Below are 21386 nucleotides of genomic sequence, written 5' to 3'. Positions count from 1 at the left end.
AAGAAGGTATACAAGAAGTAGTAAAAAAGAATTAAAGATGATGGTGTTTTCCATCTGGAGGTCAGTGGGGTTTAATATGGATCCACTCAAAGTACATCTCAGTATTCCAGTCAAGTACAGGACAGTACTTGAGTAAATTCACACCTGAAAAGTATGTGCAGTGTCTTCGCACCTGTCGTCATTGTGACGTCACCGCGCCGTGCACGTGTCTCCGTCGTGTGTGAGGACGTCCTGCATTCAGCATCACTGCAGGAAAGAGGACCTGCTCGCCTCAGCCTCACAAGGCATCCAAGGCCGAAGACCAGTTTGGTTGTTTTAAGTCCCATACTAAACATTTAATAAGCAAAGATTAAACACGTCCTGTTATGTTTGGTGATTTACTTCTTCCACCAGTTAGACTTGGTTCAGTCAGATGGTAAGCATGTGGTAAAAGCTTTCTTCAGTCAATTTAACCGATTTTCAGAGCTTTGATAAACTGCCATATATGCTCTCTGCTCTTTGAAAGGAGTTTTCCTCTTGAAATAACATACTTGGCTTTTGCTCCCAGTAACAAAGTTTCCAGTGTCTGTTGCCGAAAAGTCATCATGTTGCCTAAGACAAAAGGGGAGGGGCTAATAAAACTGAAAATCATCATTTACAGCTGCAGTAAAAATAATAGTTGTGTTATTTGAAGGAGTGACTACTGGATATTTTTGCTGACGAGCAGTTTACACACTTAATAGAGCATCTATTTGTATTAGATGGGATTCGACTTTATTGTCATTACACATGTAACAAGTACAAGTCAACGAAATGCAATAAGCATCTAACCAGAAGTGCAATAAGCAGCGAGTGCAGAGATATCATGGCTACAGTTATGTGTATGTACAGTGTAAGGTCAGTGAATGCCTTCTAAATGATTCATTTGAATGAACTTCCTTCATGAGACCTGAGCAGTTTTATTCCTTCATTAGAATAAAGCAACCGTGTCCCAGTGTTTCCAGTCGATGTACGAGTAGCCTCTTGATGGAAATCCGTGATATTTCTCAATTAACTTAACTGTTTGTGTATCATGTACAGGAGTCTAAAACTGTTTTTTTAATTTCGTCTCTGCATTACATCATGGAAACGTTTATTTTTGGTAAATGAAGGGTTTTGTTACGACGCGTTCGTCGAGTTGGTAATCGGTGTTCTGTTGATAAGCCTGTGTGTGACTGGCTAGCAGCTAGCTAGTTACGCAGTAGCAGTTTCGCGTCGGGCAGCTAGTAAAACATTGGACCAATGCCTTAGAAAACATTTTTTTCTTCGCCTTCCTCAAGTAATATGAATGTTCGCCGGTGATTCCAATGGACGCTGTTCATTAGAATAATTGCGAAACACCGATGTTAGCGTTAGACATCTTATTATTTCCAGCGGCCACATTTTCCGTTTTTGGTCGAGCTAGCTAACTAGCTAGCGTCGCTAGCGTAGCCAGCGTAGCTGCTAGTTAGCCAAACTGAAGATAGTCTGATAGCAACGCCTATGATGGCACAGCCGGGGAGCGACTCGGCAAAGGAAGGTAGGCCAAACAGTTCTTCTATTGGTTGTTTTTCTCTCACTATATTGGAAAGCATGCGTTAATAACGTATTTATGTTTTTAAGTCAACGCCAGTCTTTGTAGAATCCCTAATGTGTCGGAGCTTTATTTTTCAGACGGCTTGTTTCTTAGCTATATCCGGAATGGGCTAATGTAGCTCTCTGGTTAGCTGCCTCAGTCAGAACGGGTTTAAAAGGTTACCGAACATCACCTAAATAAACCTTTGAGGAGACTGCTAATGATTCTGGAGAAAAACGAACGTTTAGCTGGTTGTCACCTTAGCCAGAGTAAAATAGAAGCGCAGAACCAGCAATCATAAATGTGCTGCCACCAACAAATTGGTATGTTTGTTCGCAATGTATACAATCGAGAAGGTTAGCTGGTGTTTATTTTGGTGTGGCTTGCATCTTAAATGGATTATTTAGCCTCTTTTACTCAATGTTTTATTCAGTGTTCACGTAATCAAGAGCATGTGAGAGTTTTAGACAGCTGTGTCAAGTTTGATCGACATGGTGAATAGTAATGAGCTGCTCATTGATTCTGTGGGGGTCAGGGAGGATTTTACCAGCATTAACATTTGGTATTAGGACGATTCATTGAAACCTGCCCGCGTCTTTACGGGAGGACGTGTTGGTTGTGGCTACTGTGGTTATTTCAGGTGCAGATTTTGCACCCCTTTGGCTTCTGAGTGTTTATTCTTCGTATGGAGATTTTGATAGTGTAACGATATTGTGCACTTTAGATCAGAAATCACGATCTGCTGTAGGTTAGCTTGTTGAATCCCCCCCCCCCTTCCGTTTTACTTTTCCCAGTGAAGCTCGATTGAACTCTAGCCTGCCCTCAGCTTCAGTCTCCTCCACATTCACTCTGTTCCAAAACATTCCAAACATTCACAGTGGGAACTGACCACAAAGCTGTGCTGCTGGCCGCTGGAGCAGGTGGGATCAAGGACAGCCTGATGAAAGTTGCTGAGAGATTGTACCTCGTTAGCTTGTGCTTTGCCTTTTGTTTTTCCGGCCGTCTGGACACCCATACTGATTCTTTTCAAGGTTCAGTCCTCTGTCTCTGACCCTCAGACTGCTGCCATCACAGGGCTGTTGAATTCAAATGACATGGCAAAATCTAAAACCAGTTTGTGGTGTGCTGTGTCATAGAGTTGCAGTGTAACGTAATGTGCCCTCTCTGGGTTGTGGAAAGCTTTTCTGATGCCTGTGTGTTGGTTCATCTCTGTTGTCTTTACTGGAACTAAATTGAGGCCCTGCATTTTAAATTAGACTTCAGTGAGATTATAATCATGATAATGTACTTAAAGGTATTCAGAGAAAAAGTACTGTGTGCAGCAGACAGTCCTCTGTGCCTGTTGTCCTGTTGTATCTGACCTCGGATCAGCTGGCTGTGACTCCTGTTGGAGTTGGTTGAGCTGCAGCTCATTTTGACTGCAGCTGATGATTCTGTTCACTCTGTTTGGTTGTAAACATTCAGAAAATTCACCTTCACAGCGTTTGTTTAGTTTAATGAACCATCCAAACCGCAGCGTTATTACAGACACATTCAGATAATTCAGATAAATATGATCAGAATCAGAAATACTTTATTGATCCCTGAGGGAAATTGGGTACATTTATAGTACGTAAAGTAAAGTACAAAATATCCCTCAGACATGTAGTGGATTAAAAATGTAACATAGCATTAAATGAAAAACTCAAGCACCTCAGATTTGTTCAGTACTTAAATGTGCTTCTGCCGCCCCTTTTGCAGATGCTCTCATTTCACATTCTCATAAAATTATGACTCAGATTTTCTTTTAACATACTTTAATGTTTGCCTTTTCATAGGGCTGCGACGTCATCGGATGTGTTAGCCTCAACCACAGTCCAAAACTCGAAGATGTTCAGTTTGCTATAATAAAGACAAGCAGCATATAATCACGTGTGAGAAACTGGAACCATCAAGCAAAAATTATCTTAGCTTTACTGAACTGGTTATGAAAATAGTTGCTGAGGAATTTGCTGTCAATCAACCAATAGATGAATCAACTACTTATTGCAGCTCTAAAAATGGTAACTTTACAGATTCAGCCATCCCTTTGTGGGGGTTCAGATATAACCTTTGCTGCTTTGCATGCTGGGATATTTGGCAGAAGCCTCACTGAGGAGATGATCCAAAACTGTGGAAGAAGAGACTGTAAACAACCCAAACCTGCCTGGGTGGATGCTAAACTCGACAGTACACAGAAGATGAAACCGAATTTGTTTTCTCACATAAATTGCTGGTTTGCAAACAGTATTAAGTGCATTTGACTGTAATTGCTGCTGTGCATGTGGACTCACTTGCAGAACTTGTCTAGATTTTACATTTAGCTTAACCGTGTTTTGGTCACATCACTTCGTTGGATTTGTTTCCACCACTAATACTCCCACTACTCATTTGTCAAGTACATTTGGTTGTCATAGATTTAACGTTCCACGGGTTTAACACATTGATATCTGAATGACTTAATTCTAAATATTTTTGGTTGTTAATTGATGGTGGACGTCCACCAGCCTGCAGACTTCTGTCGTCCCTGAACAAGCGCAGCAGTCTGACTGCGTCACACTCTCTTTATGTGTCCCATATGACAATATGAGGATAGGATTTTTTCCCAGACGATAACAGCAACTGGTAATTACCTGCATCTTATGACTGAGGTTGGTTACATTTTTGTAAAGAAAAAGAAGTTCATTATCTGTTGTTTGTTCACACCTGAGGGTAAGAAAGGATAAGAAGTTCATATTGCAGAGCTCTAACAAGATTTGTTGTGTTTAGTTGTAGACATTTTCCCTCCTCTCTGAACCCTTGTGTAACACCATCCTGTTGTTGTCCTCGGAACCTGTTTTTTTTTTTAAAAAAAGAGACGTCTCATCAAAATGTAATGAGTCAGTGCTGATTATTTCCCATCTAAAATTCAGAAACATATTTCAGTGTTTGTTTAGCTGTAAAACGAGATTACCAGTTGTACTAAAACAGATGCGCCAAAACCAAGCGTTGCCCAACTTGCAGTACGTCTCCCGCCAGCCGGCCGGAGCTTCTTGGTCCGGTGCAGCACAATGCATTCTGGGTGTAAGTTCTCTACCTTTTAAGAAAAAGGGAATACCACAGCTCCTTTTCTGTTGTCTCTGCGAATGTGGCTCTAATTGCAAATATATTTGCATGTTTCTACAACATTACCAGCCCGACTGCCTCACAGTGCAATTATCTAATTACTGAACAACTAATCAAGTCTAAAAAAATATTTGTCTGTTGAATTGACAATGTAAATGAGTTAGTTAGTTGTAGCCCTGCATTCACCTTTGGTTTCACCTCTGAATGATTTAAATCTTTGTCACTAAGGAGACAGAATCTTGCGATGTGTGTGATTGCTGTTGGTTTGCGTTGTTTCAGAAGCTGTGGTTTTCCTCCCCGTCTACACTGAAGCTGCCATCTGTAATTTAGCAGTTTTATCGTGTCCAATACTGACATAAATTATTAGTAATCAAGAAGACTGATAATCAGTATTTGTAACTGATTAATATTTGCAATAAAAATTAAAAAATAAATGTCTAAATTGAGAATAACCAGAGATGGAGTGTAACTAAGTACAGTTTGTCATGTATTGAAGGCCAGTTTTGAGGTGCTTGTACTTACGTTACTCATGCCTTCATTTGCGTTGGGTTTATGAAGCAGCATCTCTGTGAACCAGTGCTCTGCTCTTTCTCAGCCTAGACTCTGCATGGCGACGGACTGGCATCAGTGGGAGTGAGCAGCCAATCAGCCAAGGCCACCGGTAGCAACATGGCGTCCCGTCAGAGGAACTCGGTGCGGATCCTGTCGAGCCGGGAGCGAGGCTCCCAGACCTTCGGCTCACAGAGGCTCCTGCAGCTGCTGGTGGAGGAGAAAGTCCGCTGGATGAAGTGGCAGAGTCAGGTCTGTGGACAATGACATTAGTCAGGAATCTTGAAAACCACCACAGAAGAAGAGTGACAAAAAAATCACGGCGGAGGAGAGAGCAGGGAAACTTCCATTTAAAGAGTGCTTCTGTGTCTCTTCTGTGTTTCTGAGTCTCTGATGTGAGGCAGCTGTTTTGGTTTGGTTGGGAGCTCCAGATAAATAAAGAAAATAATCTGTTGTGGGTATTTTGAACCATTTCTCTTTATATCACTGATGTAAATGACATCCAGAGATTATGACCGCATCGCCCACTTCTGCCTTCGACACAGTGACAGTATGGAGTCAGACAGGGTCATCTCGTTAAGATGTCAGTGTTGTTCAGACTGTAGCCACTCACACGAGCGCATTTCGTCTCTGTTTGTGCACCCAAACAGGAAACCCAAAATCACTCCTCACCAGCAGTCAGTCCACCACCTTGAGTATGTCCTCCCTGCACCAACACTGGTCTTATTGTGTATTTGCCTCCAAAGCTCGGGTCACACCACAAAAGTATTCAAATGTTGCCCAGCGAGACCCGTTCACAATAAAAGTTTGCTCTTTGTGGAGTCCAGGGATCACAAGTAACCCAGAAACATTTTCACTTAATTTTGTGATGGAAAAAACCATCCTGTCCCTTTTAGGACTGAGCCATGTTGCTGATGATGTGTGGCAGACTGATCTGAGTGGTAATTATGTTTTTCTAAACTGATACCAGGCAGAAAACAACAGACCATTTCATGTGCCACAGCCGTGTCAGCATGATGTGTGCTGGTTTGCTTAAGTCTCGGAGTAGAACATTTAAAAATGTTGTTCAGACCTTCACTTGTTCTTGCGGGTAACGTGAACATGTGAGAATGTTTTTCTTTGGTCCGGATAGCAAAATTTTGTGGGAAAACAAGTTTTTCATACCCTTCCAGGGAGCAGGGAAAAGCCCAGTTGATTCCAGGAGAATTTTAGGGTTGTGGTGCACATTTGAATGCAGCTCTGAGGTGGTATTGAATGTGTGGCTCACATAGGATTGATTTAATGCTGTTAGATCTCCTCGATAGTTTTGAGTGAGCGTAAAAAGGTTTGTTTGTGTCCCCGACAGAAAGTGGAGCTGCCGGACAGCCCTCGGTCCACCTTCCTGCTGGCTTTCAGCCCCGACAGGTGAGAACATCCACCCACACTTTGAAACCTTGAGAATATTTCAGAAACCTCTGTGGAAATGTATTGATAGGAACTTGAAGGCTGTCTGTTTGAAACTGTAGTAAATACAGAACAGTAAGTATTTCTGTTCCAGCTGTTCCAGCTGTGCGTGTGAGTTTGTTTCCTCTCATATTTGTATGCTGCCTGAGCTGCCAGACAACCTTATGTTGATGAGGCCATCGTTGGCAGTGAAGATTTCTCTGTGACTGTTCTGTTTTTGCTTCTCTTAGGACCCTCATGGCTTCTACACACGTCAACCACAACATTTACATAACGGAGGTGAAGACTGGAAAGTGCCTACATTCCTTAGTGGGCCACCGTAGAACCCCCTGGTGTGTGACCTTTCACCCCACAATCCCCGGCCTGGTGGCCTCCGGGTGCCTTGATGGCGAAGTCCGCATCTGGGACCTGCATGTGAGTGTGATTCTCTGAAGTAGTGCAACATGTAGAACCTTCCCCTGATGTGGTACACAGAGTATTAACTTCAGCGTGATGTAGTATCATCCTTTACCTCCACCTGTTTGGTGCTCATCTCACTGGACAACCTCAGTGTTACTTAACTTTAGTTTGAAGTTTTCCTAACTTCCTCACTGGAGATTTGTAGAACTACAATGAAAAGTTGATTAATCAGTTAGTCAGTCGATCAGCAAGTATTCTGATATTCAGTACGTGAGACAGCTTGCTTTTTTTCTTGGCCAGTAAAATTTGAGGTTTGGACTGTCAGTCACACAAAATCAAGAAATAAGATGGCATCACTGCAGTTGTGACCACGTGATTAATTGAGAAATTAATTAATAATGACAGAATTGTTCATCGCACATGTTTGCTGCAGCTAGTCTAATATGTCAGTTATTCCAGTCCTACACTGTGGTGACAGGACCTCCTAAGACCGAAACATAAAACTGCTTTTGTTACCTTAGAACAAAGTGGTGAAAAGCTCCATGTCAAAGGTGTTAAATGCAGACATGTTTGTTCATGTGCCGCGGTAACGACGTGTTGTTCCTGCAGGGCGGCAGTGAGAGTTGGTTTACAGAGAGCAACGTTGCCATTGCATCGCTGGCCTTCCACCCGACTGCTCAGCTCCTCCTGATCGCCACCAACAACGAGCTCCACTTCTGGGACTGGAGCCGCCCGGAGCCCTTCGCCGTGGTCAAGACGGGCAGTGACACGGAGAGAGTCCGGTGGGTTCTAGTGAGGTTTAGAGAATAAAAGTTGACAATGCCATACCAATAGGCCAAAAGGCAAGATAGAAGAACAAACAGACTGAAAAATCCCAAAACACATTTCTGTGGCTCATAATCGAGTATCTGATTTAATTCCCTCATTTTTAAGTAAGTTTAATCACAAATCATGTAATACACCTGTTATAACCATATCTTTCACCTGTTGACAGAATCTCAACACATTGTGCATTTTTAGCTTCTGAATTCAGTACAGTCAGTGTAACAGCAGACCCAAGTCAGGTGTTCACTTTGGTTTCATCCTCAAATGGTGTCAGTACCGTGAATGACACTTAATGTTCCAAAACAGAACAGTAGAAGCTATGAAGTGCTCTGTGTTTATTTCTTTGAATTTATCCTCGAGCTCACTTGTTTGCTCCAGATGATTCCGAGCCACTCAGTGTGGTTTTTTTTTGTCCAGGTCCTGGTCTTCATTTGTCCGTGCTGGTCACGTTGAAGTGTGAACACATCAACACAAGCTTGTTCTTCTCTGTCATTTATTTGTTCATGCCCCCCTTTCAGGTTGGTGAGGTTTGACCCTCTTGGCCACAACCTTCTGACGGCGATAGTGAATCCATCCAATCAGCAGGTTAGATCTGTTCACTGTGTTTCCTGTTGTAAATACTGGCTGAGTGCAGTTCTCAGACGTTTTGACCTTTCAGAATGAGGAGGACTCTGAGGTTCCGATGGACAGCGTTGAGATGCCTCACTTCCGCCAGCGCTCCTTCCTGCCTTCCCAGCCGGTTCGCCGCACGCCCATCCTCCACAACTTCCTCCACATCTTGTCGTCTCGCTCTCCGGGGGCTCAGGCGGGAGGCGAGCAGCCGCGCCCCCTCAGTGAAAATGGAAGCAATGTCGGAGAACCTCCCAGCATGCCTCTGGCACAGTACCCCAGTTCTGAACGTGGCCCTCCTTTCCCGGGCTGCACCCAGCACCTGGGCATGGTTTGTCTGTGTAGTCGTTGCTCTATCAATCGAAACCCATCGCTGGCGGCCAGTGCGACCCCGTCTGATCCCAGGGTGTCATCAGACGCTCCCCAGCCTCCCCCAGCTTCCACTTTCTCCTCAGCCCGTACGGAGCCCAGACAGCCCTCAGAACGACCCTCTGCCTTTACCTCAGTCTACTACAGCGCCGGCACTTCAATTAATCCTTCTGCACCAAGCAGCGTCGAGCCGCACTCCGCCTCCAGGCCAGGACCGGACTGGACTCGCAACTTGCTAAGTATGAGGGAGGGTGGTGTCGGTCCAGTTATGCTCCCTCCCCGAACCTCCTCTTCCTCCATCAGCCTGCTTTCAGTGCTCCGTCAGCAGGACGGCTCCTCTCAGTCCCCTGTCTACACCTCTGCCTCTGAAGGACGAGGTTTCCCCCACCAAGGGGAGGCGGGGGCCCGAGATGGTGCTGGTACAAGCAGCGGCCATCATCCTTTCTGGGATGGCTCCCGCAGCAACACGGCATCCTTCCGCAATGTTCTGCAGTGCAACCTGAGCCGTTACTTCATGGAGTTTGATCGCATGCAGGACCTGGAGCCACCATTAGGGGGCAGCATGACTGATGGAAGTCAGGAACAGAGCCAAGAGTTGCTGAATAATAACATGGACCCAGAAAGACCTGGGCCTTCAGCTAACACCACCTCCTCCCCTACCATCATCCACTACCAGCCTCCACTCCCTCCTCCTCCTGCCTCCCACAGCCTGGACAACAACGTTCCTCCCGTGGCCTCCCGGGGACACCTGAACCGCTGCCGGGCCTGCCACAACCTGCTGACCTTCAACCATGACTCTCAGCGCTGGGAACGTACCAACCAGGCCTCGTCAACCTCCGCCTCCCCTCTGGAGCCCTCCGCCTCTTCTGCCTCCTTCCCTTCTTCTTCTTCTCCATGGCAGCCTGATGAGGGCAGGAGGACACTAGAAGCTCAACCCCAAGAGAGGAGGGGTCCTCCAGACCCCAGCGAGCAGCCACCCCCTCCTGGGGGTGGAGGAGGAGCAGCAGCAGCAACAGTGGCCTTCCCGATAGCCCCAACCCCCAGCCAGCCTGGAGAGCAGACAGTGGGTCTGGTGTACAACCAGGACACAGCACAGTGGGAGAGGGTGTACCGGCAGGCCGCTGCTGCTGCTGGCAGATCGGCAGAGCCACCGGAGGCCTTAAGCCAAGAAATGCCCGTTGACCCCCCAGACGAGGACTCCCTCAGGAGGTACGATCTCTTTGTGTCATCACCTCCACTGCTGTACCTGAATACATGTCATGATAGTCACTGACGGCGAGCACCACATTGTGTGAAAGTTTTTATCTGACTTTGAGTTGATCTTAGTTTTGGTGCCGCAGGTTAGTTAAAAATAAAAGTTACAATATTAGCAATTTATTCAAATAAATTTACTCCATAATTATCTCCAGCCGTAACATCCGTCTTGTCTTTCACACAGGCGACTGTTGGAATCGTCTCTGTTATCATTGTCTCGCTATGACATGTCCGGATCAAGAGACCATCCCATTTACCCCGATCCTGCCAGGTACACCAACACAAGCGCTTTCAGAAACGAGTTCCAGACCGTGTCTTTCCAACGCTATTTAAGATGTTGCAGGGATTTGTTGAAGTAGAAGTTGTCTTTGTGATTGCTTTTTCTGGAGGGACTGAATTCATTGTGGTGATGAAGGTTTGTGCCTTCTCGTTTAATAAACAGTGTGGTCAGCAGTTTGAAGGGCTGCCCCTCCTGCATCGAGCTCCTTCTCCTTTAGCCTCAGCTGTAGGACTTCTCTTTGACTTTCTCTCTCTGACTTCACTTTTCAGCCAAATGCCTGCATGAAATCAGTTCCCACTGCATAGGCTCTGTAACACACTGCTCATTAAAGTGGATAAAAGAAGGACTTCCTGTGCCAGAGTGGAAAGTTAGACTTGTAGACTCATGACTTTTTTTCTCTCTGAAACCTTCACTGGTTCTGAGATTGGACACAAAAAATCAAGTTTGGAAACAGTTCTGATAAGTTAAGATGTGGTGCTGGCTGAAGTTTTACTACAGCAGTCACATATTTTATTGCTACTGTTCAGGTTAGTAGTTCAAAGGCCTGAACCTGAACTTGTTCTCTGTGCTGTCCAGGCTTTCCCCAGCTGCTTACTACGCCCAGAGAATGATCCAGTATCTGTCACGGCGGGACAGCATTCGCCAGCGTTCGCTTCGCTACCAGCAGAACCGCCTGCGGGCCATGTCGTCCTCCTCCGACAGCCCTACCAGCAACCCGTCCAGCTCCATGGACAACAGCGATGTGGATTTTGAGGAGCTGGAGTAAGTTTCATTTTGTTTCTCTGAATGTGGACGAGTCTGAGGCAGCGGGAGAAAGAAAAACTGAGACAGAATGTGATTTCAGTCGTTTTTATTTTAGCAGACACTAAACTCGGCCTCAGGCGTAAGAACTGATTTCTGTCTTCACTGCTCGTGTCTGCTTTAATAACCAAGATCATCATTCTGTTCTGAGCCGCCTGCTGCCCTGGTGCTTCACTGCCCGTCAGGGTTAGGACTGAATCCCAAAGTTCATTACCTGAAGTTTATGCGCACCTGAACACCGGAGGTTAAGAAAGGCTAAGATGTAGTGAACAAAGATGGATGACTTCATATTTTTTTAATATTATTTTGCAGTGACAGTGGAGACAGAGCGAGGCACAGGACACCTCGTAACGCCCGGATGTCTGCACCCTCTCTGGGTCGCTTTGTCCCGCGGTGAGTCAGCTCTGAGATCGTACCTCCTGTGCTTTGTCTGTGCAGAACAGTCTGCTGTTACTTTAAACACTATCAGCAATGGCTGTGGGAGTTGAGAAGACTGAAGAACGTCTGGACGTGTACTGCACAGCCGTGGATGATAAAGTTTTACATTTACATGGTTTCAGTTTTCGTTCTGAGTTTTGCGGAATCGATTCTTTGGTTTTTTTTGGTTTTTGATCTCGTCTTGTGTCGTGTTCTCTTCTCCAGACGTTTCCTCCTCCCTGAGTACCTGCCCTATGCTGGGATCTTCCATGAAAGAGGGCAACCTGGCCTGGCCACACACTCCTCTGTCAACCGAGTACTCGCCGGTAAACACACACACTTTTTGGTTTGGAAACCACCAGCAGCCCCAGTAGTAGTTTTTTTTTTTCTTCTCAGCATTGATGGTGTTGATCTTCTCAGGTGCATCAATCGGGGACGGTCAGTCTGCCGTCGCCAGCAACATCGCCAACACCACCTACCGTCTGCAGTGGTGGGACTTCACCAAATTTGACCTGCCTGAGATCAGCAACGGTACAGAAACTCCTTACCTGCACTCTTCACTGTTCACATGACTTAGCATTTGGGGCTAACAGGTTTCTTGAGATGTTTTTAAAATAATGCAGTTTCCAGTTCATTTGTTTTTCATGTTCAGGTAATGTTGTGCTCCGTGGCTGCTAATCATTAAAGGAAAACACACACTAGGAAATGTGCATGTTCTCCTTCATGGATAAGAGTTTGACGTTCAGACTAATATCACTGATTTACATTTTCACTCTCATTTATTTAATCTGTACAAAACCAAAGTCTAAAAACAAGAAAAATCAGTTTTATGGCGGACATGTGCAGGATCACTTCTAGACCAGGACCAGTAACTGATCTCCACTGGTTTAGACAACTTTTTTTTAGACTTTTTGTGCATTTTAAAGAAAGATTTTTTTTTTTAACTGGAAAAATCTGCTGAATTTCAACACAGACAGTAAAACTCTGTGGTCATAATGTCCGGTGAAAATAAGTCCCATCTGGACATAACACGGCAAAAACATCTTTACACAGATGATGATAATGTTGTGTGTGTATTTGTCTCCTGTCCAGCCTCAGTCAATGTCCTGGTGCCAAACTGTAAGATCTACAACGATGCGAGTTGCGACATCTCTGCAGACGGTCAGCTGCTGGCGGTCTTCATCCCCAGCAGCCAGCGGGGTTTCCCTGACGAGGGCATCCTGGCCATCTACTCTCTGGCTCCCCACAACCTGGGAGAGATGCTCTACACCAAGAGATTCGGTACAGTCGGCTGTAAATGCTTCACATGATGGCTGCTGGATGTTTGTCTTCCACTGGACTGATCCTGAATTAAAAGTCCACTTACAATGTGTTTGTCATTGGCAGTCTGGGTTTTGCAGTTTTATGAGCTTTATTATGCAGGAAGATTCAGTCCATTCCAGCTTGGATTATCTTATCTTCAAAAACCCCGAAGAAGCTCCCAGTCAGATCGTGATGACGAGCTTTATTTCCCCTCTTCAGGTCCGAATGCCATCTCTGTCAGCTTGTCCCCGATGGGCTGCTATGTGATGGTCGGCCTGGCCTCTCGCAGGATCCTGCTGCATCCTACCACCGACCACATGGTGGCACAAGTCTTCCGCCTGCAGCAGCCTCACGGAGGGGAGACCTCAATCAGGGTGAGTCAGGACCACCAGCAGCGTCAACTACCGATTCCACTGCAAGTGAGCAGCGAAAGCAGAAACTCAGAATTAAAAAAACCCACTCGAATGCATCATATCAATACAACAAAGAAAAGGTTAAAACTTTCAGAGAAGTTATTTGAGAGCTGTTTAATAATCCATAACAAAATGTGTTTGACTGTTTTTCTCACGTTTATGTGACAGCAAAGTCAATGTCTTCCGTTTTTTGTTTGTTGCTCTCATCGTCTTGTCTGCTTCTTTCAAAATTTCCAAAAAAAATTCAGAATTTTGTTTCATTGATGACACAGTGAAGTGATCAGATTTCAGTGTTCCTGCTCAGGGAGTATGAACAGATCCGAGTGTGAGCGTGTGAATACGACTGCGCTGCGTTTCAGATGGTGTTCAACGTGGTTTACCCCATGGCTCCAGACCAGAGGCGCCACGTCAGCATCAACTCTGCCCGCTGGCTGCCGGATCCTGGGATGGGTCTGGCTTATGGAACCAACAAAGGAGACCTGGTCATCTGCCGGCCTGTGTGAGTCTCCTAACTGAGTCGCAGTGGAAAGCAGGACTCATTAATTGGTCCCATTGCACACCGTGTTTTTCTTCTCACAGACACGATCTTGTTTCAGCGAGTAGCCATCACGCTGGTGGTAGATTTGAATGCAGGCTTTGCATTTGGGCGGTAGAGTTTATTTCTGTGATGTCCCTCAGTGTTGCTCGCAGCATTAACGGCAGCATTGATTAATTCTTCTTCTGCAGCTCCTCGAACTCCTCCTCACCAGTCGATCGAAAGCTTTAGAGAATTTTTGTGACGTTCGGAGTGATTTTCTCCTTTGAGCTGCTCAGTAAATTCGGGCGCTGCTTTTCTCTTTTCTCCATCCAGCCGAGTTATCAGCCGCCTGATCTGATTTAATCACTTGGATCATTCTTCCCTGAATCTGCTTCCACACTCGCTCAAAGAACAGAAGTGGAATGAAGACAGATGTTAGCTCGATCCTTGTGGTTTGTTGGGTTTTCTGCAGACCCCTCTGCCCACTCCGCCCCCTCCACACTGACAAGTGGACTGATGTGATTATCCTAATGGTCAATCTGAACAGGAAGACCATAAATTGGAGGAGGTCAATTAGAGCTTTTAATGAGGTTGTGGTCTGTGTGATTCCACGAAGAAACAACTCCTCTGCTTTTAAGACTTCCTGAATGGAAGTGAATTAACGTGTGAGTGTGTGTGTGCGCGCAGGTTTTATCGAAGCGATGGTGAGAGCCCTGCAGAGTCAAGCAGTGAACCTTTATTCTCCGTCAACAACAGTGGAACCAGCCGGACTCGAGGTTCTGACAGAGCAGGGTGAGAACCTTCCTCCTCTTCTTCTTCTGCTCCTTTACACTCCGTCCTTCCTCCACATCAGTCATCTCATTGTGAGATGTTTAGGCTCCTTGTTTCTTGTTCTTCTGTTTCTCCTGTTGTCATAGCAACAGGTCCTCCTGCCTGACCCTGCAGTTGTTAGGGTCTTATATGCACTCATTTCAGATGTTTGTTGGATGAGAACATAAAGGTTGATGAAATGCAAAATAAACATGAATCAGCAGGTTTGTTTCACCTGATCGCAGCATGTTAGCGTCGATTCTCTGAGCCTCATTTCCAGAACGTGATGTTCAGAAACTTTAATCTTACTGTTGTTACTTTAATTTTTTAGGCCAAATCGCTCTGGGTGGAGACTGGACAGAGACATGGGTCTGATGAATGCCATTGGTCTTCAGCCGCGACACCCCGCCCCCTCAGTGACATCACAGGGAACCCAGACACCAATCGTGCAGCTGCAGAACGCCGAGACGCAAACAGAGAGGGACCTATCAGAGCCCGGCGTCTCCCAGCCAGCACTCAGTACTGAAACGTTCATATTCCATCACATATCGCTTTGATTTAGTGACTTTATGTTGGCTGGAGGTTCACTGAAAACGCGAACTCACTGACGCGAACTGCTGCCGTCACGATGTGGCTCATTAACTGGTGCGATCCTGCGTCATTAAGATCCTGAATTGCGTAATTTATCCTGATTTCTGTTCATTGTTTGCCGCATTACAGTTTTCATGACGGGCCCATAAGTGACTTAACCTGCTAACAAGAAACAACAATTTCTGTTTGAGTTTAAGCCCAATCGTTGCCACAACGCTGAGGATGAAACATTTGGCATCGTTAGTTTGTCGTCTGTCGAGTGATTTAAGGCAAATAAAATCAGAAACAATTTTGTGCTTCCAGCTTGACAATTTAAAATATTTGCACCTTTTTTTGTTTTCTTTGATGGTTAACCAAAAATATTTGGGTTGTGGACAACAAAAGCAGTTTGTATTTGTCAGCTTCTGATTATTTTACAATGAAAACAAACAAAGAAAAGATGAACAACCGTGAATTCAGAACGAGTCCAAAGATGAATTGCAGCTCTACAGCCTTACGTCTGTCTGTTGTTACGAAGTCAGATGAGACGCTTGCTTGTCTATTGTTCTGTGTTGTACAGGCTGGTAAGATGAAGCACACGCTTTGACTGTGACATTTTGCTTTTCCTCTCAGATGTTCCTGCTGAGACTCCGTCCACGAGTCGAGCGGCTCCGGGACAGTCGGAGGCGTCTCAGACCGGCAGAGCGCAGAACAGCAGCCAGGGCGAAGCGTCAGCCGAGGCCAACACATCCACAGCGAGTACTGGTACTGCTACACCGCCTGCTACACCGCCTGCTACACCGCCACAGCGAGGCTGTCGGTGGTGTCGGGACGGACACGTCGGGTTGTTCTTACTGTAGTCAGCAGACAAAAAAAGTTGTCATTGAAAAAGACAGATGAGAAGGAAAAATTTGAAGATTTTCAATGAAAAACATTAAAATACTAAAAATAAAAATGAAATGAATTTATTTTAATCTTGGAGTCTTGGAGCTGAGGTGTCAGTGCTGAGGTTTTCTTTTGTCAGTTCAGGCCAAATTTAATTTTTTTTTTAGTGCCAGAATTTCCTGTGGCTTTTCTACCTCCATAAGCATGCAGCTAAGAGGCTGACTGCACGGCAACATTATACTTCCTGTTTACATCCTTCAAAGCATTGTGGGAACTGTAGTTGTTTGGGGTGGTGGATCCTGACGTGAACGTTTGTCTTTTCTCTCCCCGGTCCAGGGGAGTCTCCAGACTTTGGCTCGGGTGAAGACGCTCTGGCACGAATCCGCTGGCTGATCGCTGAAGGCGGCATGACGGCGGTGGTTCAGCGGGAGCAGAGCACCACCATGGCCTCCATGGGCGGCTTCGGAAACAACATCATCGTCAGCCATCGCATCCACCGCGGCTCCCAAACGGGCACGGGGGCCTCCAGACCGGCAGCTGACCCCACCGTGACGGCCCCCTCCACCTCAGGTCCTCTCCTCGTCACCCACACCCAAACCTACGCTCCTCGCCAGGCTTCCAACCTGTCTGAACGGCTCGCTCCCATGTGGGGCCCCCAGGCCATGCCGAGCCCCCCGCCCGCCGGCATCTCTTTGGTGGACATGGACGAGTTGCTCGACGAGGTGCGAACGGACGACGACTCCCTGCCGGGTCCCTCTTCTTCCGCCCTGCTGTTGTCTTCCCCCTCTTCCTCCTCCTCCTCCTCCTCTGCTCACAGCCCCCTTCCCACCGGTGGGGTCGGCCCTCTCAACAGTTACCCCGGCGACCCGTACAGCAGGTAGTCCCCCCGTTGGCCAAGAGAAGCGGAGCGTCGGCCAGTGGGTTTAGCAGAGGGCGTTCCTCAAAGCCTTATCTCACAAAGAAATGGGTGCTGCTTTGACTCCACATGGGGTCTCCTGCCTGGAAAAGAAGGGACACAAGAACCCCACCTCACCCCTCCTCCCCCTTGAACCATCAGTGGCATCAGTGTGCACTTCCTCTGCGCTTACACAAAATGGACTGAAGCCGAACCGCGACCATTCCTCGTCAGAAAGGGCTTGTACTTGAACAGGGGCCGCTTAACGCTGAGCTCCTCGCCGCCCGTTTCTCTACTGTCAGTACTGTCAGTATCAGCGCGATGGACGACAGGGTTCCCGTTTATCAAAGTGCCACGGCCGAGGGGGGTCTCACACACTTTTACTCCAACGTGCTGCATTCGGTGCCATGTGATGTTGACATTTGACGTGAAATCGTGTGTGATTGAAGTGTTTCAAAGTGAATTCAGCACTACTTTATTTTGAAGCCTGGTTTTGTACTGTGTGTAATTATGATGTTTGAAAAGAAGAAACGGAGGCTGGACTGTGCGGTTACTGGAGGATGTTACTGAGTCCCACCACGAGGAAAACCATTCGTCGATGACTGAACGGACACCTGAGACCGAATGAACTCGATCCACTGCATGTCTCTCAGTAATGCTGCAGTTCATCCAACAAACACTTTTTTTAAGACTGAAGAGGAGAAGAACAATTTCCTGATTTTTTTTTTTTTTTTTTTTTTTTGGCGGGTGGGGATTCATCATGCCCTGCTCCAGACACCCACCCTTCTAAAACCCCACCCAGTCCAGTTGCACTAAAGTGTGTGTGATGCTAGTGAGTGTGTGTGTAAGAGTATCATGTGACCACGTTCATCATCTGTGAGCAGGCCTGGGTTTAAAACACCACGGTTCCTCTCTAATCTTGACTCTATTCTCTCCATTAATTGTTTGGTGTATAAATGATGTTTAAAGTGCTCAGTGCTGGTGATGATCTGAGAAGTCTAAAACTTAAGATATTTAATGTAACAATTAAAAAACCAGGAACTGTTCACGTTTTCGGAGCGCTGCAGAGCTTTGGAGGTGTGCAGACGTCTGCCTTCTCTTCACTGTAGTGGAATTGGATGACTCTTCACTGTCGCAGCTCGACAGCAGAAATCACGAGCCGGTTACTCGAGATAATCCACGCAGCGTGTTCTGAGCAGTTTCACGTAGGAACTGTTTTCTCTGTGTATCGCCACGCAGAGCGCTGAGCGGCTCGCTGCCTAAGCGAACGTTACAGCGGCGGCAGCACACACCTGATGTCGTCACCTTGCACTGACGTGATGGTTTGTTTCAGACCTTCTGATGCTTCATAGACCAAACAGTTAATTGAGAAAGCAATCGGCTGATGTCAGTTTGTTGGCGTTAGCCTGACCTTTTCTGCTGTCCTGATTCTGGATTCTGTTGTTGCATCACATCGGCCTTCACTGTGCTCAGTTCTGTCGTATCGTTCGCGATAATGCAGTCATGCTAATGTTCACATGACAGACTTGATGCTCACTGATCACGTGACTGAAGCGGGACACCAGTGGCTGCCTGGCGCTGAACAGATTCAAGGACGGCGCTGATCTAAATCAGATCTCGTGTTCAGGCTAACATGTTCATCACGCTGTGATACACACACATTCACTGTTGGTGTGAACACGCTGACAAGAAGGAAACTTTATCCCCACAGTTACGAGCTTGTTGTTCACATTTGAAAATGTTCGACGGAGAGAAGCGCTGAAGTCAAATCTGCTCACAAAACATCTGAACGTGTGTGTGTGGTGAGGAGGACACTGTCTCTGTCCTCTCTGTCTCTTTTCCACTGCAGGAACTGAAACCGGTCAGAACCTGAACCCTCTGGGCTCCATTTTGTTTGACAGTGAAGCTGACTCCAGACCAGCTGTCCAGAGCCAGCGGAGTCCTCCTGGACTGTCTGCTTCGCACTGTAGCGTAGCCGCAATGTTTGTACAGTCGGCTTCGCGACGATCGACGGGCCGGTCGGAGTGTTTTCGTGTTTAGCTGAGTCGACGTGTTCAGTTGGCCAGTGGAAACGCGGCTGCGCTCTGCGTCTCAGTGTGGACTTGAGCTGCAGTGATTAGTTGCTGTTTTGGTGATCCGGTCGTTTCAGTCAAAATGTGCTGCTTTTCTGTGTCAGTTCTGTCAGTAGCAAAGAAGCTGTTGGGTTTTGGACGTTTGCTTGGACAGAAGACATTTGAAGGTGTCGCGTCAGGGTCCAGGAAGCTGATGAGCGTCGTCATCGTTTCCTGACTGGAGGATTAATTATGAAAATAGTGAGCGCATTAATCGATGATGAAAAAAGCGTTTGATTGGATACGCTGCTGTGTGTCCTCCTGATGTTTACTTTGTCACACAACAGAACACAAAGTGCATGAAGCGTCACTGCCACACACTGTTTGTCGTCGCTCTGATAAATATTTATTACCCACATCAGAGCCGTGACATCACGCCCACTTTGTGACGCAGAAATGCCTTCAGATTATAAAATACGGACGCTGGAGTATGAAAATAGTAATAATAAAGTTCACTACTGGAAATGTTAGAGGTTATTCCCCAAGCTAACAAATCTGCACTTGACAGGCAGCTGCAGGGCAGCCGCTTGATTTGTTCCTGAAGGGAAGCAAAAGCAGAACAGAGAAATTAGAGCTCGTCAAGTTCCTGTGGTGGAAAAAGTCTGTGATTGGTGCGTCCATACTGACCCCACCTGCTTCACCTGACCCCGCCCAGTCCATCTAACCTCACCTGCTCCACCTGACCCCGCCTGCCCCTCCTGACCCCACCCACTCCACCTAACCCCACCTGCTCCACCTAACCTCACCTGCTCCTCCTGACCCCACCTGTCCCTCCTGACCCCACCTGTCCCTCCTGACCCCACCCACTCCACCTAACCCCACCTGCTCCACCTGACCCAGCCCGCTCCACCTAACCTCACCTGCTCCTCCTGACCCCACCTGCCCCTCCTAACCCCACCTGCTGCTCCTGACCCTGCCTGCCCCTCCTGACCCTGCCTGTTCCTCCCTGACTCCACCCACTCCTCCTGACTCCACCCACCTCTCCTCTCCTGCAGACAAAAACTTGAAACCTTTTGATCAAGTGCTACTTTTCCTTTCCAGCCTGTGTGAGACTGTACAGCCACCAACGCTCTGCTGCTTTTAGTTTGTTTTTTATTCCACGTGCTTAGACACACAGCTGCACAGCGGATTATGTACTGATAGTGTTTGTGTATGTTATAGTGGCATGTGTGTGTGTGTGTGTGTGTGTGTGTGTGTGTCGGGGGGTTAACGGACCTATGAAAACCAAGATGTGGACGAGGAGGCGCCCTGACTGGAGCCGTGCAGGGACACCGTGTGATTGGAGGCAGAGCTGTTTACTTTTTGTTTTTTTATTTTGTTTGAGCAGGTTAGTCCAGGTGAGATCAGGGATCTCGTTTCCGTGTGACAGTCAAACGCAGCAGGTGACAGACTGATCTGAATGCTCCTCCTGGCTTTACTTGATTAATGAACATTTTAAAAACAGTTTGTCTGGCAGACCTCATGTCTGTTTTGTGTGTGTGTGTGTGTGTGTGTGTGTGTGTGTCGGGGTTACCGGGGGGCGACTTCCGCCCCTCCTCTCCTGTGTACGATGAGCACCACCATATTCAACAATGCAACTGGTCAGTAAGAAAGGTACAACATCACACGATTCCCTCTGCTGCGTCCGTTTGTACAGCTCGATTCTTTGCTTTGACTTTTAGACGTGATGTAATTAAAGACTTGGAGAGTTTTTCTGTGATCGAATGAAGTTGTCAGAGATTATTGAGAGCAGCTGATCAGCTGTTTCCGTTTGGATGACTGTGTGTTAACTCTGAAAGTGTGTGTCTGTTTTGCTTTTAAACTGGTAAAATATCCAGATGTGTCGAGCTCCACATCTCTTGTCACATCTTTTTATCTCCTGTTTATCTCAACTTTCTTAGCACCCAGTGATGTAAAAACACTCAGGTAGTCATTTAGATTAACAGCTAATAAATAATTTATCAGGCAAAACCTGAGTTTTAGTTCTTTGGCTGATCAGTCTTTGAGTCCAAGTTAAAGAAATTTAGGTGCAGTTTGTGAGATGAAGAAGAAGAATGTGGCCCGGATTTTAGTTTAAAACATTCAAAACATGAAGTAACCGTCAGCAGACTGGAGGAACAACAGTGTCGACGTCTCTGTGACGGAGTTAGCATGCTAACCTGCTAGCCGCGGCCCGCTCTGTCTGTAATACCACTTTGTGCCTCCAGAGGGCCCCGTAGGCTGAGCTAGGAGATGAATACGGGCGGTAAGTTCGCTGAGTTT

General features: G+C 46.6%; 1 protein-coding gene across 1 annotated transcript; it reads left to right on the top strand.

Moving 5' to 3' along the window:
- The first annotated feature begins 950 nt into the window (after positions 1-950).
- On the top strand, positions 951-20853 carry ambra1b (autophagy/beclin-1 regulator 1b). The gene is made up of 19 exons (XM_046393950.1): positions 951-1537; positions 5292-5497; positions 6591-6649; positions 6919-7102; positions 7697-7869; positions 8431-8497; positions 8571-10099; positions 10329-10415; positions 11001-11186; positions 11538-11618; positions 11868-11968; positions 12063-12173; positions 12735-12923; positions 13164-13318; positions 13717-13856; positions 14562-14666; positions 15016-15203; positions 15888-16019; positions 16476-20853. Exons 2-19 carry the CDS (start codon positions 5366-5368, stop codon positions 17018-17020), a joined length of 4164 nt encoding a protein of 1387 aa, XP_046249906.1. The 5' UTR covers positions 951-1537; positions 5292-5365; the 3' UTR covers positions 17021-20853.
- Positions 20854-21386: the final 533 nt, after the last annotated feature.

The sequence above is a fragment of the Scatophagus argus genome, chromosome 7 (genome assembly GCF_020382885.2).
Source record: "Scatophagus argus isolate fScaArg1 chromosome 7, fScaArg1.pri, whole genome shotgun sequence".
Taxonomy (NCBI): domain Eukaryota; kingdom Metazoa; phylum Chordata; class Actinopteri; family Scatophagidae; genus Scatophagus; species Scatophagus argus.
This window is presented reverse-complemented; position numbering and strand designations above follow the sequence as displayed.